Source organism: Rhincodon typus, chromosome 8 (assembly GCF_021869965.1).
Source record: "Rhincodon typus isolate 14 chromosome 8, sRhiTyp1.1, whole genome shotgun sequence".
NCBI lineage: Eukaryota > Metazoa > Chordata > Chondrichthyes > Orectolobiformes > Rhincodontidae > Rhincodon > Rhincodon typus.
This window is the reverse complement of record NC_063339.1, coordinates 12,100,575-12,124,618: the sequence shown is the minus strand read 5'-3', so window position 1 is coordinate 12,124,618 and position 24,044 is coordinate 12,100,575. Positions and strand designations below refer to the sequence as shown.

Below are 24,044 nucleotides of genomic sequence, written 5' to 3'. Positions count from 1 at the left end.
GGGCTTTACATGAACACATGAAACAAGTGATAAGAGATGCTTAGTAGTACTGTTTCCCAGCTTTTCTACCATGTTTTTGCCTTTCAGAATAGTCCCATATCATTCACCATGCACTCATCTGACCTCAGTCAGATACTCTTTAGTGTAAGAGAACAAGTGGTTCGTTTCTCAGAGAAACAATAAAACAATCAAGATTGTACATGTTATCCTTGAAATCTTCAAAAGAAATAGAGAGGATGAAAAATGGTTGTCTAGTGTAAAATCAATAGGAGCTGTGGAGAAACAACGTGACAGTTAAAAGGCCATTTACTTCACTTCTTGTGACTTTTCAGCAAAAGATCAGAAGAGCTGAACTAAAGGTCAGGCCAATGTTTTCAACATAAAGGGACCCAAACTCTCCACAACAGCATATTCTTCACTTTTATATTTAGTCTGCAGAGTAGGACACTGGTTCTTTTTGTAACACATTGTAGGTTCCAGATTGTATGCTGGAATTATGCAGGATTAGAGCTCAGGTTAAAATCAGATCTTGCTGAATGGCAGTGTGGGCTCAAGAGGCCAAGTGGCTTACTCTTGTTCCTTATTTGAATGTTAGAAATAGTAGGAGTCTACAGTATGGGAGCCAACAAATAGTGGTGTTTGAGGTGGTTTCCCCACCCACTTTCTAATAGCACCACGTGATCTGACCAAGGAGGATGGTATACACTGTTACTGAGCATCAATGACGGAGGGAATGAGTGTTTGTGGAAATGATGCCAATCAAATGAGCTACTTTGTCCTTTGTTGTTCGAGCAGCACTCAACCAGGGAAGTGGGGAATATTCTGTAACACTCCTGACTTGTGCCTTCGTAGATGGTTGACAGGCTTTGGAGAACTAGGTGGTTAGTTACTCACTGCAGTCTCTGACCTTATCCTGTATCCGTAATATTTATATAGCTAGGCTAGTTCGGTTTCTAGTTAATGGTAAACTGCAGGACATTGCTGGTAGGGAATGGTAATATTACCAGTGATGGTAATTGGACACAAATGCTTCAGTATCTGAGGAATCACCAAGAATGCTCAACATTTTGCAATCATTAGGAAAATTCCACATCTTCTATCTTCATGATTGAAGCATGTTTATTTATGAAGCAGCCGAAGATGGTTGGGCTGATGACACTACTGAGGAACTTGAAGCCTATGTGATACAGTGGTACCATTAACGTTTTTGAGAAGATCTGTAGCTTGGGTTGTGGACGAGATTGTAAATCGAGACAGATAAATAACAAGCGGGACAGAACACCAACGCTTCACCAAGGCGCACTGACAATGTTACCTAGCAGGGTGATGAAACATCTGCAACCAAACACACCGGCTTGGCAAGCAAGTCTGCAGTGGTAGCATCCCTACCTCTGAGCCAAGAGATCTGGTTTCAAGACCCACCTGCTCCAGAGGTGTGTAATAACATCTCTGAAAAGGTTGACTAAAAAAAATCTATCCTAAGGAACTCCTGCAGAGATGACTGACCTCCAACAAGCACAGCCATAGAATCCATACAGTTTGGAAACTGGCCCTTCGGCCCAACAAGTCCACACCGGCCCTCAGAGAATCCCACCCAGACCCATTCCCCAAACCCACCTAATCTACACATCCCTGAACACTACGGGCATTTATCATGGCCAATCCACCTAGTCTGCACATCTTTGGACTGTGGGGGGAAACCGGAGCACCTGGAGGGTACCCATGCAGATACGGGGAGAATGTGCGGAGTTTGCACAGACAGTTGCTTGAGTGGGAATCAAACCCAGGCCCCTGGCACTGTGAGGCAGCAGTGCTAACCACTGAGCCACCGTGCCGCCCCAAATCTTCCTTTATGCTAGGCATGACACCAACCCGCAAAGAATTTTTCTTCATTGCCAATAACTCTAATTTTGCTTGGGTCCCCCGATGTCACACTTTGTTAAATATGGCCTTGATGTCAAGGGCAGTTGCTCTCACCTCAGCTGTGGAATTCAGCTCTTTTGTCCATGCTTGAACCAAGACTGTAATAAGGTCACGAGCTGACTGGCCCTGGCAGAACTAAAACCAAGTTTCAGTGATTAGGTTAAAGTTAAGCAAGTGCTGCTTTATGGCATTGTTGATGACACCTTCCATCAATTTACCTAACAATTATTAATCTCCTTGAAAGTTCCATTCTTGCAGCATTTATCACATTTTGAGGGAAAGAATTCTGGATTTCTATTAACATAATTGCTTCCTGACTTCTCTTTTAAATGACCTTGCTCTAATTTCAAAATTATGTCCCCTCTTGATTTTCCACACCAGAGGAAAGTTACTGTGTATCTACTCTATTGAAACCCTTTATTAATTTAAATGCTTCAATGTGTTTTATCCCCATCATGTTTGTGGATTTTTTTAAAATCTTCTGGTAAACTGGATACCCAAGTGCTAAGTCATTGATATACAGAAGTTTTAATTCATGAATGGGAACTACATAACTTGTTTAGGTTAGCATTTGGCAAGGATGGCAATTTGACATGTTTAATAATGAGATTTAAGAGTCATTTGTGAAATCTAGTTCTGAACTTTCAAAACCCCAAAATGTGAGATGATTCAGAACTGGATTTACGAAAAAAATCACTGGGATTGCTGTCTTAAATGTAACGAATTCACATCATGGGATGGATTTCATATTCATCTATTCCTGTTGAGGATCCCACTTGTGCTACTTAGCTCTAATCAAGAACTAAAAGCAATCTGCATTATTTTGTTCTATAGCAGTGAAAAACAGGAGAGTGACAAGATAAGTGAGCCTTCAGAAATTATCAAACCAGTGGAAGCAGATGAGGAAAAAATTATTCAGAACAGGGATGAAGGTGAAGAGAATGGAGAACAAGAAGACGATTCCTTACTCTGACAATCAAAATAATCTTGACACTTGTGTAAGAAATTCAACCTGTGAATAGTACTAATAGCTCTAGCCTTCACTTAAAAGAAAGGCAGCAATAAATTATCGATTTCTACTTTAGGTTTACAATTGCAAACCTGTGGTTTGATGTAGACATGTTAGTAAGCATAATATGAGCCAATTACAATATACACTGTACCTTGGAAACACATCATTTCAGAATTCAAGCACATATACCTCTTAAAATAACTGAAATAGCATTGACAAACTATTTGAATTTAATTTTGATAAGTTTAATGTATTTTTTTCACAAGGTATGTCTATGTCCGTTAGTACTTTAATGAAACGTTTTGCATTTGACGTGTTTGAAGGGCATCAAGTACTTGAGCAAAGGACACCCCTGCTGGGTATGGAAATACTAATAAGCTAGGAAATAAAGCACACTGTCTTTTGGAAAGAGGCTATTCAGCTTGGTAAGCCAGCTAATTATAAGAACTATCCAAATCTTTTTAGTACTTTCCTACTTTTCTCTTTCTTCCCTACCTCTACCCCCAACTCCCGTCGCCCTTCAAATTTCTCATGTCCTTAAAATAAATAAAAACATTCCAATTCTTTACATATCCTAATTGCATAATAGGTAACAGATCACTCTTTCGCACCTGTACTATTAAATAATGGTAAAAATAAATTTCTTAAGCTTAGAAAAAGCACACTAAAAATCAGTAATTCCCTATTCTATTATCCTGTAACTGAAGAAGCAAAGGAACTGCCCTTTTACACATTCAGCAGTCACATCTGTAAGGATTTTAGTTGACTATCAGCATCAAGATGATGCATGTTCTGGAATGTTATCATTTTGCCATTAATAAGCATTGTCACATTGTCAATGCTAACAGGCTGGACAAACTAGAAACAGGGAGGATGTTTTCCCTGCTTGGATCACATTGGACTGGAAACTGTAATCCAAGATAGTGGCAGAGTAAATTCCTGAGCTAGAGCTCGATCACTCTGACTGCTTTTCTTTCTTCTTATCTCATGCTTTTCTTCCTTTTTTAAAGATCTTTAGTTTTTTTTCTCTACTTACCTTCTGGAGGGAGCTCAGTCATGGAGGCAGCGACGACAGCAGCTGGGGGCCCAGAGCAGGAGGCGGCTGGTATGCCTGGGCAGAACTCTGGCGATTGGTGACATTGCAGCTTCTTCAAGTCCAGAGCAGTACCAGAGCAGGACTCTGCAACTCTGCGTGGATAGGCCCTCACGCAAGGACTGGAGGCAAGGCCCTGTGTGGACTGTGGTGGAAGGATTGTAAAATTGTGTACTTTTTATTTGTTTATTTTTCTATTTTCATCCTCTGCTGGACTTTTTTTACTACTTAATTTTTCTACTTTATACCGAAGAATCTGTTCTTAATTATCTGTACATAAGATGGTGCCATAAGTGGTGACTCGTAAACTTTTCACTGTACTCATTTAAGTACATGTGACAATAAGGCTAATTCTAATTCTAAACTTGATGCTAGAATCAACACACATTGCAAAAGCTACAGTTTAGTCCAAGCTAAGCATGGTTGAAACAGCAACCCACCTGAACACCAGACTCTTCTACATCGAGATTTGGACATACCAGTAAGGAGAAATGGATGAATATTCTCCATTATATCTGAGACGTGTCCTCTGTATCTCCTGGTGGGACAAGTGAACACCTCCGTGATCAAACCAGTGAAGCTACAAAATAGGACTAAGTGATTCTAGAACCAATAGATCAGCTCAAAGCTCTGCAGTCCTGCTACATCTAGTCACGAGTGGTTAAATTAAACAACTCACTAGAGGAGGCAGTTCCACAACTAGCCCTATCTGCATAGGGGAAACCAGTATGTGTGTGCAACGATAAAGCTAAAGCATTTGCAACAATTTTCAGCAAGAAGTACCAAGTTGATGATTCATTTTGATCTCTTCAGTGGTACCCAGTATCTCAGATGTCAGTCTACAATCAATTTGGTTTGCTCTATGTGATATCAAAACAGCCTGTGAAGGCACAAGATACAAAAAAAGATTGTGGGTCTCTAACAATGTTACAGAAGGAGGACTGAAGATTTGTGCTCCAGAACTTGCCACACCCCTAGCTGAGGTGTTCCAGTACAGCTATAATACTGACATCTACCTGGCAATGTGGAAAATTCTCTAGGTATGTCCTGTACACAAAAAGCAGGGCAAATCAACCCCTGTCATCTAATTTTGCTTAACAATAAAGTGACAGGAGGAGTCATTAATAGCACAATCAAGCAGTATTTGTTTAGCCATTGGCACACAGATTGGATTCCACAATGGCTACTTATCTCATGACATCATTAGGATCTTGGTTCAGACAATGACAAACGCATGTAGGCTAGACCAGTTAAGGATGCTAGATTTTCTTCGCTAGAGGACATTAGTGAATCAGAGGGGCTTTTCTGATAATGGTCATCATTTAGACTCTTTTGTGAATTCAGATTTCACCATCTGCCATGGCAGGATTCAAACCCAGGTCCCCTCAACATTACCCGAGTGTCTGGATTAACAGTCCAGTGATAATACTGCTAGGCTCTCCCGCTGTCCACTATCAACAAAGCACAAGTCAGAGATGTAATGGAATATTCCCCATTTGCCAGTGACACTCCAAGAAGCTTGACACCATCCAGGCCAAAGCAGCTGCTTCATGGGCACCAGATTCACAAACTTTGACTTCCTCCACCATGGACACATTGGAGGAGCAGTTTGTTAATTTGCAAGAAACACTGCAAAAAAAAAAAAGGCTCCTTAGCATCTTTCAAACCTACAACTACCATCTTGAAGAATAAGGGCAGCAGATACGTGGGAGCATCACCACCTGCAAGTTACCCTCCGAACTATTCACCGTCCTGACTTAGAAGGACAAGAGCACATAATAGGAATACCATTGCATACTATCCTAGCTTGGAACTATATTGCCATTCCTTCTCGGTTACTGGGACAAAATAACAGCATGCTGGCGTACCTACACAAATGGACTGCAGTAGCTCAGAAGTCAGCTCACCACCAATATTTCAAGGGCAAGTAGAGATGGGAAATAAATGCTGACCTAACCAGCAAAAGTCACTAAATGGATTTTAAAACAGTCCTAAGCATAGAAAATATGCCATTTGAGACTGCATTGCCATTCAATAGGATCATGGCTGATCGTCCACCTCAGTACCTAGTTCCTGTTTTCTCCCCATATCTTTGATCCCTTTAGCCCTAAGAACTATTATCCTTCCTAAAGACATTCAATGTTTTGGCTTCAATCACGTTTTGTGACAGAGAATTCCACAGGCATACCACTCTCTGGATGAAGAAACTTTTTTCTCATCAGTCCTAAATATCCTACTCTATATCCTCCAACTGTGACCTCTGGTCTGGACTCCTCAGTTAGCGAGAACATGTTTCCTGCATTTACCCTGTTGCTCCTGTTAGAATTTTATAGGCTTTTATGAAATCCCCCTACACATTTTACTAAATGGCAGTAAATATAATCCTAACCAATTCAGTCTCTCTTCATATGTCAGTCTTGCCTTCCCAGGAGTCATTCTGGTAGAATCCCTCCATAGCCAGAATATCCTTCTTCAGATAAGGAGACCAAATCTGCACACAATACTGCAGTTGTGGCTTCACCACTGTAGCAAGACTTCCCTGCTCCTGTACTCAAATCCTGTCCCTATGAAGGCCAACATACCATTTGTCATCTTTACTGCCCACTGCACCTGCATGCTTACTTTCAGCAACTGGTGTACAAGACACCCAAGGTCTCATTGGACCTCCTCCTTTCCCAAACTATTGCCATTAAGACAACAATCAGCCTTCCTGTTTTTGCTATCAAAGTGGGTAACCTCACATTTATCCATGCATTTCATCGGCCTTGCATTTTCCCACTCAGGAAGTCCAAATCATACTGAAGCATCTTGGCATCCTTCCAGCTTGGTCTCATCTGCAAATTTGGAGGTATTACATTGATTTAGATGACAGAATTCAATATATTGTGAATAGCTGGAGTCCAAGCACTACTGATTCGTGCAGTACCCTACTAGTCACTGGCTGTCACTTGGAAAAGGAACAGTTTAATCTTACCTTTGGTTTTCTGTCCACGAATCCGTTCTCTATCCATGTCAGTACATTACCCTCAATCTAATGAGCTTTAGTTATAGATGCTAAAGATTTTAAGAGATGTTTCTCCTGCCTCTCTACACCTACAACAGACTACCCCTCAATCTCTTACAACTATATCACTCTCAGTTTCAGCACATTAATAAGTAAGTTTCTTCTCCTCTGGCTAATGTTTATGGAATCCAGCTGGGTTACTAATTATTAAGTTATGGACCCAGCAATTAATATTTGTATAAAATGTCCACATGGTAACTTTTTTTGCTGGTATTAAAAAGTGAATAACTATCCATTCAGGATGTTTAAAAAAATGTTTAACTTGAAAGATTCCACCCTTCATGTCAGTTAGGTTTTTGCTTTTCCAAAAAAAAAGCAATAAAAAAACTTCATTGTTTTGCTGTGGGAACTGAATAGTAAAGTTTAAAATGAGTCCATTTCACAAATAAGTCAGATGCTGAAACAGTCAAGTGCAAGTTTAAAAGAAAGTCTCAAATTATAATCTTTGTACACAACCAGATTGAGATAAAAATGTTCGATTGTGAGAGGTAATACATCCTACCTGTTTGCCTTTACTACTTTGTACTTTTTGTTCTCCTTCAACTATGAGACTCTAGCCACAGAAGTAACATTCTCTCTGCACTCTATATTTGTATAGTACCCTTGATATAGTAAAACATCGCAAGGCACTTTGCCGGAGCTTTGATCAAGGAAAATCCCATCACAGTCAAATTCAATAATTCCACCTCTTTACTGCCAGAAGATGGCACTTTTTTCCCCTCCTCAAAAGTCTCCAAATTTTACTTCAGAAAGTTACTTCCCCAGTTAGAAAAAAATTATTCGGTTGTGCCACAGCAAGATCTTTGAACCGATTTGCCATTCCTTACTTTAATTGGTTTCATGTGATGTTTCTGTACATTGTGTATGTTTGGATCCAACTTTTAACTGGAAAATGTATTCGTTTTATAATTGAACTAGATTGATGGTCACATGAACTCTTGTGCATGTCATAACTGTGGTCCATATTTTCACCTTTGTGCTATCTTAGAAGCTCTCTAAATCAGTCCTTGCTACAGAATGCAGAAAAGTCAAAACTACAGTTATGTTCTTAAACATCAAATGTTTTGCCTGTTGGTCTTGTTGCTGCAATTGAGATTTTTTTTAAAATTTCTCTTGAAAAATAATATTATACATATTTTATTGGGATATTCACTATGTAAATTGATGTCCACTCCTTGTTTTCTATGGTGTATGCGAATTGCATATCATAAATTTTGATTAAAAGTCTGTTAATATTACTCAATTTGGATCCTAATAACATTTTCACAAATTTAGAATCTTTATTTTTGCAGTAATATATGATCAGCTGGCAAGTGCACAGAATGGAGCAACCTTTATGTGGATAATTATTATTCTCATCAGTTGTTCCGGTGTCTGTCTCACACTTGTTCACTTAAGTTCAGTTGTGCTAAGTTTTACAGAACTTTTCACTCTGAAAAGCAAATACCATTCTATCTCTATAAATAAAATTATCTTGTCATGGTCTGTTTTCAGTCATTATTTCTTCTTAAAAGAGATTAGCTTCTGGTAACCATGTGCTCATAACATGCATTACAAAGAACCAATTCCTCTTCCTACTAGGTATTCTCACGGGTGATCAAGAGTCCCCTGGACTAGACCCACTTCCTTTCACTTAACCTAAATGTTGTTATTACTGAGACAACCGTGCTCCTTTCCAGCTCCCAAGACAGCCTTTTCACAGTTTCCAAACCATGACTCCTGCTTAATCCTTGACCCAGTTTCTACTCATCCCGCATAGGGAACAGATGGAGATGTAGCTAATTATCCCTGTTCACTTCCCTTAATTAAGAGAATGTGGATGCTAGTTTAAAATGAAAGTGGAACAGTGCTCCAATGATTCTACATTCTATGACAGGATAAAGCTACACATCTCCAAAGCCAGACTCAAGTATAATTAATTTTTTAAAAAGCCAAATACTTCCACAGAGAGACAGGGAAAAACAATACAGTAACTGACGGACAAGGTATTCAATTCTTATGGAGGCAAAACACCCCCAGTGCCCACTTAAGGGAAGTGTTTGTGTTTAAATTTGGCAATTCTCCTGTGGCTCCTGTTAAGGAGTTGCATTAGCAGACACCCAGGGGACTCTGCACACTTGGGGAAAATAAGTAAAACAAGAAAAGGAATGTCATATAAAATCAGGAATTGTTTTCCTTTATGTGCTCTAGTGCAGTACTGCAGTTCGGAAGCAATACATTTCTAGTGCTCACAAGCTGTTTGTTGCTAATTGATATGCCAAAGTTGATTTCAGTAACAAGTATCATTCAACAGCAGAAACAGGGCACACTTTGACTCAATATACCTTGGACATCATCTACAATTCTGTATGTGGTATTACAAACATAGCCTGTATCAGAATTACAAGGCAGTCACAGAAAACATAACATAGCAGTGGGGCTTTCGGCCCTCTGATCGACCCTGCCTTGCCTCTTCTTTCTTCTCTCCCCCCCCACAACAATGTGATAAGAATTTTTGCCTGAACCACCTTTCAGGCAATGAGAGTCAGGCCCTATCACCCAATAGCTGAAAAAATGTTTAATTTCCCCTCTAATCTTTCCATTACTTTACCTAGATTTAAATAGGTCATCCCAATTTACACACCGCCTTCAGTTTTACACACCTCAATTAAACCACCCATCAAACTTCTCAAGATGTGATCTAAATCATTGTTCAAGAATAACTTCCCTGCTCTGACATGCAATGCCTCAGCTAATAAAGGAAAGCATAGCCTGTGCCTTCTTAACCACTTTTATTAACCTGTCTGCTACCTTTAAAGTTCTGTGGACATATACTCCAAACTTCCTCAATTTATCCACACTATTTAGTAACATCGCATTTATGTTTTTCTTCACCTGTCAAAATGGATTTCACATTTCTCCAGACTGAATTCCATTTTCCACTTTCTGTCAACTGACCAGACAATCCATACTTTTGTGCAGCCTACAGCTTTTTTGGTCAGTACCAATTTGTATCATCTGCAAACATTCTTGAACGTTCCCACAATATCTGAAACCAATTCATTAGTATAAACCACAAAGAACAAGGGATCAGTACTGAGTCCTGTGGAACCTCACCAGTAACAGCCTCTCAATCACAAAAACACAAACTACAATCTGTCTCCTGGTACTAAACTAATTTTGGATCCCAGTCTGAGGGTCACTTGACCTGAAACGTTCCATCTGCTTTCTCTCCACAGATACTGCCAGACCTGCTGAGCAACTTTCCAGCAATTTCTGTTTTGTTTCTAATTTTGGATCCAATCTGCCAGATTCCCTCCAGCCTGTCATGTGAAACCTTTTCAAATGCCTTGCTAAAATCTATATAGACCACATCAACCCATTTTGGTAACCTTCTCAAAAATTTCAAATCAAGTTCATGAGAACTTGCTTTCCTGTGAACTCAGTTTCCTGATTAATTGCTTCCAAAAACAGGGTTGTAGTGTATCTCAGAATTGATTCCAATCATTTGTCAACAACCAAAATTCAGCTGCCATTATTAATAATTACTCAAATTATTAACATTCAGTTACCATCACTGTTACCCCACTGTCAACATCACTATTGAGTGAACTAGACCAACCACATTAAAAAATGTGACTGCAAGAGCAGATCAGAAATTGAGAATTCTGAGGAAAGTATTTCACTTCCAGACTCCTCAATGCCCATTTCCCATCATCAAGGCACAAGTCAGGAGTGTGATAGAATATTCTCTACTTGCCTGAAAGTGTATGCAGCTCATCTGCCGCTGACACATAGTGGCAGATGTGTGTACATTCTACAAGATGCAATGCAGCAAGAAACCATGATTTCTTCAAAAGCACCTTCTAACCTACAACTTCAACCACCTAGGGCAACAGCAGATGCATGGGACCATCACCAACTGCAGGTAACCCTCCAATCCATCTTGACTTGGAACTACTGTGCATTTGTAATTTCTTTACCATTATTGGATCAATATAAAACAGCAAAATATTGCTACAATTGTACAGGGCATTAGTGAGACCACACCTAGAGTATTGCATACAGTTTCGATTCCTTTATTTGAGAGGGATATAGTCGCTTTGGACACAATTTAAAGTTCCAGAGACATGAGGCTTGTCTTCTGAAGACAGATTGGGCAGTTTAGGCCTATGCTCTTCGGAGTTTCGAAGAATGAGAGGAGATCTTATTGAAATGTAAGATGCTAAAAGGGACAAAGTAAACACAGAGGATGCTTCCTCATAGAGTCATAGTCATAAAGTCAAAGAATCATACAGCATGGAAACAGACCCTTTGGTCCAAACAGTCCATGCTGAACAAAATCCCAAACTAAACCAGCCCCACCTGCCTGCTCCTGGCCCATATCCCTCCAAATCTATTCTATTCATCTACTTATCCAATGTCTTTTAAACGTTGTAATTGTACCTGCACCCACCACTTCGTCAGGAAGTTAATTCCACATACGAACTACCCTGCATATAAAGAGTTTGCCGCTCGTCTTTTTTAAAATCTCTCTCCTCTCACCTTAAAACGTGCTCTCTAGTCTTGAAATCCCCATCCTAGGGAGAAGACAACTACCATTAATTCTATCTATACCCATCATTATTTTATAAACTTCTATCAGTTTGTCTCTCAACCTCCTATGCTCCAGTGAAAGAAGTCACAGCCTATCCAGCCTTTCTTTATAACTCAAATCTTCCAAACCCAGCAACATTCTGGTAAATCTCACCTCAACCCTCTCCAGGTTGAAAATATCCTTCCTATATCTGGGCAACCAGAACTGGACAGTATTCCAGTAGAGGCCTCAACATGACTTCCCAACTCCTATACTCAAAGGACTGAGCAAATGTAGGGCAATCTAGACCAAGTGGTCAGTTTTAAGATATGTTCAAGACAGAGAGGAGGAAAAATTACTTCTCTCAAAGGGTCGTGAATCTGAAATTCACGACTGCAGTGTGCACTCAAGGGGCTGAATTGCCTACCCATGCTCCTAGTTCTTAGGTTATATCAAACTTTATACTTTTTAACCTTCAAAAATTAAGACTTATTAATTGAAGTGTTGTTCTTTAAATCTCTGCTAACATTAGTCCTAGCTTTGTTGCACTGCAAACCATTGGTATGTACGGATCCCAGATTTAAGCATAATGCCCAAAAATATAAAGCTCAGCTGCTGGCACCATCTCTCTGGACACATATTCATCTCTTCTATCCTCCTATTTCTGCATTCACTAGTACATGGTACCATTAGTTACCCTGAGATTATGACTTTTGAAGTCTTAATGTCTTTCCTCATTCCTGAAAATCTACCTGAAGGACCTCAACCTTTTCTACTCATCGATATGGACCATGACCTCAGACTGTTCACCATCCCTCCTCCAAAATGTCCTGCTCTCTGTGGTCTATCTGGCAGTCACCAACTCTCCTTCTTAAGCTTTGGAGCGGCCATCTCCTCAATCATGTTTTCCATCACACACGACAGATCGATGAAGGTTGTAAGTATAGAGGACAATAGCTTGAATTCCAATCGTAATTTCATTGGGAATTAGGGTGACCAAATCTGGATTCTCAAACTACAGAAAGACATTGCGCACTTCTAAAGTGGTCATTACGGACCAAGTTTCATGTGAAAACGTTGGCTAGAGCAGAGGGTCACAGTGAAGCAGTATGGACAGGCAGTTTGTAGCTTCTGTTGCTCATTGGTCTAAGCAGAGCTACACATTCATAGCCAGAGAGGTGCTTGAGCAGTGAACCATGAGGGAGGATAAAGTAACACAGCCAGACCTCCTGCCTGTGCCTGTTAAAACTCCACAAACACACAGCCTTCTAATACTAAATCATCTATACTTCCACAAATTATACTTTAGCCCAGTATAGGGTCACAACATATGGTGTTAAAAGAAAATTTCATAATTAATATTAAAAACTCATACACAAACATTTCTAATTTATGGTTTATTAAAAATGGACATTAGTACCCTTAAACGCAAAACACTCTGCTTCAAAAGCCTAATGCGGAAAAATGCCGTGTCTTTGTTCATTGATATAATCATCCATCACTGAGAACAGCAAGGCCTCTTGAAATAGATGCCAGAAAAGCAAATTGAACTAAAACAAAATTGAAGACTCAAAAGAAATTAGGCATGAGCAAAGAGCCAAAAATAAGTTCAATGCTGCTTTTTACTGGCAATATTGCCTGAAACTCCGTGCAAAATTCCCTAATATGGAATATCGCACCTTGAAATACGTAATGACTGATACTGTAGAGGGTCATAACCACCTCAGTTGCAAGGCAAGGTTTGCAACGCTTTCTGACATCTCCATTACTGGTGCACTATATATATATTTTTCATATATATATATTTTACAATAATATTTCTAAATTCTGCAGTGCCACATTCAAAGACATTACATGAGCATTTGACCCAAACCAAAATCTTTTTGCATTTCTAATTTGCCCTCCAGTACTGGGAAGAGGCAATTCCATGGACACCAGCCACTAACCCTCCCACCCCGCTTTATCTGAATGGACATTGTTTGTGAGTTGGGCTATTGCAACATTAGGAAAATTGCAGCCCAGCTTGATTTGGTTGTCACCTCGTGTTACATTTGATCAGGCAGTTAGTAAATCATGATCAGGAGCAGATTCCCCAGCTGATCTGCCACTCTATTGCCTAACTCAGCAAAAAACTAGATCGAGTCTTGGAAATGTTGGTCTATATGGCTCACTAACAAAACAATGATTCAACCACCAAGTCTGGTAGAGGCTCTGCTTTTCAATCATATTCAGTTCCATCTGCTTGGTAAATTCCTCGCAGCGACCGCTTCCTTTGCATCATATAAAGATCCCAGAGTTGTCTACTGTTGTAAAAGTATTCCGACTGGAGGTGCACAGTAAATTTTCATTTGAGTTTTGGTTCCACTGTGGGCAGGATCACGTACCATTGTTCATTGCATCTTCAAAACAATTTAGTCCAGGAGAGAAGCGGAGTGTGGAGGAGACTGCAGCAAGATCTGAACAGTGCTATGCCCTAATTCTGACCTACTACCTCAACCACATTGCATTTGAGAGGTTAGACTCAAAGTACTCCGAATGCAGGTCACAGCCCTGGTGGCATAACCATCTTTTATTTAACGTGAAGTATAACACTTGTGCACGTCATATCGGTAATTCACTCTCACTCTCGCAGGAAACGCTCAAACCTAATTCTAGGGCAGTAGGAGGGAAAGTCTTGGGTTTGGAAGATATTTAATAACGCACACACAAAACCTTAAATGAAATTCATGACTAGACCTACTGGCTCAGTGGAAAAGCGAAGTTGGTTCTGTCACTTGTAGCCACAGGCCCCTTGCTGCTTTAGGCTTGTTGTCACTCTCAAGATGTGAAACACAGCTCAGGTGAGAATACAAGTAACTTCATTGGAATGTAACCTTGAAAGACAATCTTCTGAGCATGGGGCATGGAGAACAGGATACACAGAAGATTCTAAGAATGCCCCTTACGTATTCAGATCTACAGGTTGGGTTATTGAGAACGTCACTGGCTAACAAAGTTCATTTTGATGCAGCAAGTGAAATTTAATAGTTCATTGTATTTAAATAAATACCAGGCAAGTCTTTTTCTTTTCGGCTCCAAAGATGAGAAGAAATTAAAATGCGCTTAATTTCTTTCAGGCAGGGATTTTGCAATCACGGGCAAATACTTCAGGAAGAACAAGAATTAAAAAAAAAGAAATACCCACCACTGCACTTCTCACACTCATACTCAAAGGGTGAACCTACTCTCAGGTTAGTTATTTTAGTAAATTTGAAAGGGCAATTTGTTCACCACAGTGAACAGTTCAGTTCTTCAGGCAGTAGCTTAACTTTTGCGATACGTTTTTTTAACCCATTCTGGGATGAGCAGCCTCTGTTCATAAAAGGGGCTGACTTGCATTCACTGTATTATCACAGTGACTACTTCCTCATAAGAATGTCCTGCGGTGGCGATGGTGACCAGATGGTGCGGCTGCGGTAGAACAACAACGGATGCAGTGGTCGCTGAGCCAGTAACTGAAGGAGAATTCTCGGGTAATACTTCTGGTGGGAAGGAAACAAAAAAAAAAGACAACTTTCAATACATCTTCTTCACAAAGTGTTACATTATCAAGCCAGGTTGAGCAGAGGCTGGTATTCCCTTCATTACAAACTATTTGTAGTGATTAGTGAGTCATTTAAGATGATTAAAACAATTAGTGGGACAGACAGAGAGAACCTATTTCCTTCCATGGGCAGAGTCAGGGGGTAAAAAAAAAGGCATGACCTTCAAAGAAAAACTGGGTAAATCAAAGGTACTGAGAGGCAGTTCTTCATACAAGCAGACAAATTATTAACAGGAGTAGGCCATTTGGCGTTCAAGCCTATTCCACCATTTAAGAAGATCAAGGTTATTCTGATTATCATCTCAACACCATTTTCCTTCCTATCCCTGATAACCATGGGCTCCCTTGTTAGCGAAGGTTCTATCTTCCTCTGTCTTAACAGTATTCGGTAACAAACCCTACTGGTGTTGTGGTTGCTTGGTTCAGCAAGCTGGTTCGTTGTTTTTCCGCAGACATTTCATTACCCTGCTGAGTAACATCGTCAGTGCAGCCTCTGATGAAGCGCCGTTGTGTTTTCCCGCCTGTTATTTAAACTCGAGTCCATTGAGCTGGATTACCTCACTTCCGGTTTTCCTTCGCAGTGGAGTCTATATGGGGTCGAGCTTTATGTGTTTGTTGATGGCTTTCTTCATGGAGTACCAAGCTTCGAGGAATTCCCGTGCTTGTCTTTGCTTTGCTTGTCCCAGGATCCTGGTGTTGTCCCAGTCGAATTGGTGGTTCTCCTTATCCATGTGGATAGAGATGCGTGAGTATTGGTCATGTCTTTTTGTAGCCCATTAACATTTGTGTACCCTTGTTGTTAATTTCCTTCCTGTTTGTCCAATGTAGTGTTTGTCACAGTCTCTGCAGGGAATCTTGTATTTGACATTGGTCCTGTCCATAGTGGGTAGTGGGTCCTTGGTTCAGGTGAGCAGTTGATGTGGGTTTGTGTGCTACCCTGATGCCCAGTGGTCGTAGGAGTCTTCCTAGAAGCCTGATACTCCACAAAGAAAGCCATCAACAAACATATAGAGCTCGATCCCATATACACTCCACTGCGAAGGAAAACCGGAAGTGAGGTAATCCAGCTCAACGCTCACCAGAGTTTAAATAACAGGTGGGAAAACACACCAGTGCTTCATTGGAGGCTGTACTGATGATGTTACCCAGCAGGGTAATGAAACATCTGCAGAAAAACAACAAACCAGCTCGGCGAGCCAACCAACCACAACATGCACAACCCGAGATACAAATCTACTCTAAAACCTTATAAACTCCTACTGGAGTCTGAGCTCCAAAGACCTACAACTCAGACAACATAAAGCCAATCTCATCTCAGCCTTAAAAGGGGACAGTCCTGATTTTTAAACCCTGTCTGCAAAGGGTGGTGGAAATCTGGAACTCTTCCCCTCCAAAAAGTTGAATGTTCTACCAAGAATGCATGAACCTAAGGATCAACTGCTTTGTTCAACAGACAACAAGGGAAGGTACAGAGAGGGAAAACTCATAAAGCACGTCAACCTGGGAGAAGCAGGTACAGAAAGTAGCCGTTAGCTCATGACCTAAGAGCAGGATTATCCAGTGCACCTGAGAGGCAAGGAAAGGTGCATGACATTGGACAGGATGGGCTAACAAAGAAATAAACATGCACAAAACAAGCAAAACATTTGCACTTAATTTTTTTTTTTAAATCTTGGCTTGTTGCATACACACCCTCCTCTGCTCCAAGTATACTGGGCGGCAACACTAAAGGCTGAGCCTCCAAACTTGTAGGCGTTGTCACAGTAGCTGTTGCTACCGGAAGTCCAGCAGGTACCTCTGGCTCATTTCCTGCACCAGTGTCAGCCAATGGAGTCGCTTCTGAAAATACAATTGGGGAGAAAAGTAAAGTTAGTCATTGGAAAAGCTGCTGTGTATGATATAGCAACCTCCACCAAGACAGAGTAGGCACCATTTGCCAGAGATAGCATGCCTAGGATAAGGCGGTTACCTTATGAGAACAGGGTTGGCCTGTGTCCATTGGAATTTGGAAGAATGAGAGGTGATCTGAATGAAACTCATGAGATACCAAGTTGAGTTAATTAGGTGGATACTGGAAGGACTTTCTCCCCATGTAGAAGAGGTTAGAATTAGGGCATAGAGGCTTTCCATTTAAATGAAGCAGTTTGGAAGTCTGAGAAATTCCTTTTTCACAGGGAGCAAGGTCATAGAATGTTTTCAAAGGCAAACACAGATGGATTCCTGACCAACAAGGGACTCAAAGGGTATGGGGTATGTCAGAGAGGTGGACATGAGACCACGATCAGATCAGCCACGATCTTCATGAATGGCAGAGCAGAGGCTCAAGGAGCCAAATGGCTCAGTCCTGTTCCAAGTTCACATGTTCATTGAGCTTTCCAATCCCACTGAGACACAAATGGCTGGATAGCCAATGGCTCACCTTTCAGTACGCAACAATAAACACAATTGTTCCTCCAAAGGCTCAAACTGACCATGATCTCTCTTGGGCAATCTGATCTCAGTGAGGATCAAAATGTTCGACATTTGCACGTTCTCCCTATGTCTGCGTAGGTTTCTGCCGGGTGCTCCAGTTTCCTCCCACAGTCCAGAGATGCACAGGTTAGGTGGATTGTCCATGCTAAATTGTCCACAATATCCAGGGATATGCAGGCTAGGTGGATTATCCATGGTAAATATAGGGTTATAGAGATAGGGTAGGTGTCTGGGTCCCGGTAAGAATACTCTTCAGAGATGCAGTGCAGACTTGATGGGCTGAATGGCCTCTTTCCATATTGTAGGGACTCTATGATTCCATATAGAAATCAACAATAACAACAGATACTTACAGGATTCTTAACATAGAGAAATGGCACAGGGGAGATTAATATACTTTGCATTTATGAGAGCACTGTTGTGGACAGTGATAAGGTTTCTGCCTCTTGGCCACCAGCCCTGGAGGTGTCTTATAATATGTCTGAACATATGATTTAAAATAATTCAGAACTGGGTGTGCTAATAAGTTAAGGACCAGGACAAAACCACAAGGGCAGAAGCAATGCTGGAAGCAGATTGCATACAGGCATCTGTAACTAACTGCAGCTTATAATCTAAACTATTACATAAACCTGCATGAGATTTTCAAGTAAATTGAATCCACCCTTTTCAATCAGTGCTATTTACCAATAAAACAAGAAATAAAAGGAATGATAAAGTCACCATGGTCCGACCAGACCATAGGGCTGCTCTCTCATTAGATAGACGGATGACTGGCGACGGTTTTAGGACCAGTTAGCTCAGTTGGCTGGACAGCTATGCGATGCAGAGTGACATCAACAACACAGATTCAATTCCTGCATAGACTGAGGTTACCATGAAGGACTATCCTTCTCAAACTCTTCCCCCCACCCGAGGTGTGGTAACCCTCAGGTTAAACTCACCAGCAGCTGTATCTCTCCAAATGAGGGTGCAGCCCTATGACGACTTGACCTTTGAAACAAGGAGTACAACGTGCCTACACTATTCTAGATTCCACCAGAAGACAAAACATCCTCTCAGCATCTACCCTGTCAAGTCCCCTAAGGACAGCTTTCATTCTTCTAAAATCCAGTGAGCACTAGCCCTAACAGCCTAGTCATTCCTCAAAAGTCAACCCTTTCATCCCAGAAATCAGCCGAGCGAACCTTCTCTAAACCACTTCCTTAACGAGTATGAACCAAAAGAACTGCAGATGCTGTGAATCAGGAACAAAAACAGAAGTTGCATGGAAAAACTCAGCAGGTCTGGCAGCATCTGTGAAGGAAAAGAACAGAGTTAATGTTTCAGGTCCAGTGACCCTTCCTCAGAACGAATAACGAGTATCCCTCATTAAATAAAAGAGAGGGCCTGCTGACATAAACATTCTCAGTACTCAAGTGCAAAACGTACATGCACACTTCCCATGCCAGTACCGCAATGATGTCATTCCATCCCGTTTCCTCAGTGGAATGTGAACCTTTCAGGGCTGTCAGAAGATACAGGCAAAGTGCAAAGCCCAAAACCACATACTACACTTGGTCTGGTCTCACCAATGTCCTTGACAGATGTAGCAAGACTTCCTACTGTTACATTAATTACCCCTTACAGAAAGGCCAACATTTCATTGGCCTCCCTAATTACTCACTGTGCCTACATGCTAACTTTTGTGATTCATGTACAAGGACACACACCAGTGTTGTAACATTCGGCAGACTGTTGCCATATAATTATTTTGCTTTTCTATTCTTCCACATTTTCCTCTTATTTTCTCACACCAAATTCCATCTGCCAGATGTTTTCCTGCTCACTTAACCTACATATATCCCTTTGCAGACTATTTGTACACTTCTCACAATTTACTTTCTTACCCTCATTATCCGCAAATGTGGCAATAATGCAATTGTTCTTTCAAATTCATTAATATAGATGATACACAGTGGCAGCCCAGGTATTGATCCCTATGGCATTCCACTAGTTACAATCCATCAACTTAAAGATTGTAGTTATCTTGATCATTTCACATTCACAAACCATATTGACTCGGCCAGATTGTACGCGGAATTTCCAAATTTCCTGCTCTTAGTTCCGTAATAATGAATTCCAGCATTCTTCTAATAATAGATGTTAGGCTACAACTAGTCTATAGTTTCCTGCTTTCTATCTTCCTCCTTTCTTAAATAGTGATGTTGCTCCAATCCACTCAGACCTTTCCAGAATTTCGGGAAAATTTTGAACGTTACAACTAATGTATCTACTATTTGCACACCCACATCTATTAAGATCCCAGAGTGTAGGTATCAAGTCCAGGGTCTTGTCAGTCTTTAGTCCCATTAGGTTTTCCAAACATTCAAATGACAGCGATTGTTTCAGGCTCCTCCTCCTTTTTGTCTTTTAATTTTCTGTATTCTTCAGATGCCTTTTGTATCTTCTACTGTGGATACAAAATGCTTGTTCAAGTCTCTGCCATTTTCTGATTTCCCATTATGAATTTCCCAGTTTCAACTTTTAAGAGATCAAATTTCATTCAGGAACAAGAGTAGGTTGTTCAGACTGTCAAGTCTGCTCTGCCATTTAATACAATCATGGCTGATCAAACCCTTCAATGCTTTTTATCCACATTATCCCCAGAAACCTTTACATTATTGGTATTCAGAAATGTATCAAACTCTACTTTAAACAGACTCAAAGACTGTTTCCACAGCCCTCTGTGGTAGAGAACTCCAAAGATTCACCTTCTGAGGAAAAACTGCTCTCCAATAGCATCTGCTTTATTTTAAAATCATTTCCCCTGGTTTTAGATTCCCCAACCAGGGGAAACATTTTAACCTGTGTTTAGTCTGTCTATCCCATTCAGTATTTTGTAGGTTTTAAAAATTAAATAATCTCTCATTCTTCAAAACTCTAGGCAATAAAGGGCACAGTTTTTCCAATCTCTCTTCATAAGACAGTCCTGCCATCTTGGGTACAACTCTGGTGAACTTCCAATGCACTCCCCATTATGGCAATAATATCTTTTGTTGAGATGAGAGACACAATATTCCAGGTATAGTCTAACCAAGTTTCTGTACAACTGAAGCACTGATTTTTGTTTAATTTATTCAAATGCGGGATGTGGGTGTTGCTGGTTAGGGCCAGCATTTATTGCCTGTCCTGAATTGCCCTTGAGAAGGTGGTGAACTGCCTTCTTGAACCGCTACAGTCCACCTGCTGTGGGTTGATGCCATTAGGGAGGGAATTTCAGGATTTTGACCCAGTGACAGTGAAGGAACGGCAATATATTTCCAAGTCAGGATGGTGAGTGGCTTGGAGGGGAACTTCAAGGTGGTGGTGTTCCCACATATCTGCTGCACTTTTCCTTCTATTGGAAGTGGTCATGGGTTTGGAAGGTGCTGTCAGAGGATCTTTGATGAATGTCTGCAGTGCATCTTGTAGATAGTACACACTGCTGCTACTGAACATCTGTGGTGGAGAGAGTGGATGTTTGTGGCTGTGGTGCCAATCAAGTGGACTGCTTTGTCCTATATGGTCGACTACTTGTGGACTTAAATCCTCGTGTAATAAAGGTTAACATTCTATTTGCCTTTTTTATTCCTTTTTACATGCTTGTAGAAGATTTTACAGTCTTTTTCATATTTGAAAGTTTTCTCTCGTAATCAAGTTTGTCCCTTTTTTTTAGTAATCCTTTGCTTGTTTCAGAACACATTCCAAATCTTTTGGCCTACCACTACTCGTTTTAATCAAGAGAAGAGGATAGTGTTTCCCCTTGTGTTGACCTGTGGATTCCTTTTATTCAAAGGAGGTTACTGGTCCCTGTGAATATTAACATTGGACATCATCCCTGAAACTTCCATCATTAACATCCCAGGGATTATCATCGACTAGAAAAGTGGACTAGCCATAGAAACACTATAGCCACAAGAGCAGATCAGAGGCTAGGAATCCTGCATCAAGTAACTCACGTCCTAACTCCCCAAAGCCTGTCCACCATCTAAAAGGCACAACCCAGGAATAAGATGGAGTGTTCTCAATTTTCCTGGATGACTATCTCTAACAACACACAAGAAGCTCAAAAACAAGTAGTTGCACTGCACAGTGACAGCACGATGTACCAGCTAGAAGATTCACTGCAACAACATACCAAGGCTCCCGCAGCAGCACCTTCCAAACCTACAACCTCGACCATCCACAAATACAAGTCAGCAGATGCAAAGGAATGCCACTTCCTGCAAATTCCCCTCCTAGCCACATAACAGCCTGAGTCGTAACTATTATTTCATAGGCCTCATGGTCTATGAATGCAACTGAGTTTAGTAATTAGGAAAATGCTCCTTTCCTAACACTCGGGGCCCTCATGAAATCCACCCATCCCTTCCACCACCAGCACATACCTCTGGCTTCTTCCTGGTCAGTGACAGGCACGAGGACATTGTGGTATTTCCGCAGATGGACATTCCTGCTGCCGCTCTGAGAAAAAGTCTTGCTACAGATGCTGCAGTGGTAAGGCTTCTCACCTGCAATCCATTGAAAAATCACTTTAGGATCCCCACTTTTGTTTCAATGCCATTTCCTCACAGCCATGAGCATGGTGCCCTCTGTGCAAAAGTACTTTTATGTGCTTTACTCAGGGTGAACTTCACTACCACAGGGAGTTGTTGAGGCACAGAGCAAACACAGGAAAGGCTCAGGGCTTGAGAAAGACAGAAGGGAACAGAGAGTTAACCTGACAGACGAGGAGAGATAGGAGGACGTTCAAGTGGGGATAATGTCTCATATCTTTCAATATTTTATATATATTTATATATAAGAAATAGTATACAAGAAAGTACTGCAAACCCTGGAAACCTGAAATAAAAACAAAAGCGCTGAAAAACTCAGTAAGTTTGGCAGAATCTGTGGAGAAAGAGAAAAAAAATTCTTAGAATGATACAGTAGATACCCTTTGGCCCATCAAGTCTGTATTGCCAAAACTAAGCTAAAATCACATTAGTCCAGCTTTCCAGTACTTGGCTCATTGTCCTGAACATTATGACGTTTCAAGTGGGGATCCGTGTTTTTTTTTGAAAAGGTGAGAGATTTCCCACCTCTACTACCCTCCCAGATAGTGCACCTTCTTTCCCCCGGGTGAAAAAGGTGTTCCGCAACTCCCTTCTAAATCTCCTACCTTTCACCTTAAAAGTGTGCCCTCTTATTATTGACCCTTCAACTAAGGGTGTTAACCTCTCCCCTGCAGAACGTGCAGCCCTCCGCTCCCTCCGCTCCAATCCCAACTTCACCATAAAACCCGCGGACAAGGGAGGCGCAGTTGTAGTATGGCGCACTGACCTCTACATCGCCGAGGCCGGACGCCAACTCTCCGACACCTCCTCCTACCGCCCCCTTGATCATGACCCCACCCCTGAGCACCAAACCATCATCTCGCAAACCATCCACAACCTCATCACCTCAGGTGACCTCCCACCCACGGCCTCCAACCTCATCGTTCCCCAACCTCGCACTGCCCGCTTCTATCTCCTTCCCAAAATCCACAAACCTGAATGCCCTGGTCGACCCATTGTCTCCGCCTGCTCCTGCCCCACCGAACTGATCTCCAACTATCTCGACTCCATTTTCTCCCCCTTGGTCCAGGAACTCCCTACCTATGTCCGTGACACCACCCACGCCCTCCACCTCCTCCAGAACTTCCAATTCCCCGGTCCCCAACATCTCATCTTTACCATGGACGTCCAGTCCCTCTACACCTGCATTCCCCATGCAATGGCCTTAAGGCCCTCCGCTTCTTCCTGTCCCGCAGGCCCGACCAGTCCCCCTCCACCGATACCCTCATCCGCTTAGCCGAACTCGTCCTCACACTCAACAACTTCTCTTTCAATTCCTCCCACTTCCTACAGACAAAGGGGGTAGCCATGGGTACCCGCATGGGCCCAAGCTACGCCTGCCTCTTTGTAGGTTACGTGGAACAATCCCTCTTCCGTACCTACACCAGCCCTAAACCCCACCTCTTCCTCCGTTACATTGATGACTGTATCGGCGCCGCCTCGTGCTCCCACGAGGAGCTCGAACAGTTCATACACTTCACTAACACCTTCCACCCCAACCTTAAGTTTACCTGGACCATCTCTAACACCTCTCTCCCCTTCCTGGACCTCTCTGTCTCCATATCGGGCAACCACCTAGAAACCGATATTCATTTCAAGCCCACCGACTCGCACAGCTACCTAGAATACTCCTCCTCCCACCCACCTTCCTGCAAAAATGCTATCCCCTATTCCCAATTCCTTCGCCTCCGCCGCATCTGCTCCCAGGATGAGGCATTCCACTCCC

At 41.6% G+C, this 24,044-nt stretch overlaps 2 protein-coding genes across 3 annotated transcripts in view; one reads left to right on the top strand and one right to left on the bottom strand.

The window, feature by feature from the left end:
- The window catches only part of fam161b (FAM161 centrosomal protein B), a 20,400-nt gene extending 11,823 nt beyond the window's left edge, over positions 1-8,577 (top strand). The window contains exon 7 of the mRNA XM_048599823.1: positions 2,758-8,577. Within this exon, the coding sequence (XP_048455780.1) occupies positions 2,758-2,896 (139 nt within the window). The 3' untranslated portion in view covers positions 2,897-8,577. The remainder of the gene's footprint in view (positions 1-2,757) is intronic.
- Positions 8,578-13,029: 4,452 nt separating this feature from the next.
- The window catches only part of znf410 (zinc finger protein 410), a 44,421-nt gene continuing 33,406 nt past the window's right edge, over positions 13,030-24,044 (bottom strand). For both annotated transcript variants that reach the window (XM_048599821.1, XM_048599822.1), the window contains exons 9-11: positions 22,112-22,234; positions 16,923-17,069; positions 13,030-15,168 (exon numbers count right to left, since the gene is read on the bottom strand). In XM_048599821.1, the coding sequence (XP_048455778.1) occupies positions 15,026-15,168; positions 16,923-17,069; positions 22,112-22,234 (413 nt within the window). In that variant the 3' untranslated portion in view covers positions 13,030-15,025. The remainder of the gene's footprint in view (positions 15,169-16,922; positions 17,070-22,111; positions 22,235-24,044) is intronic.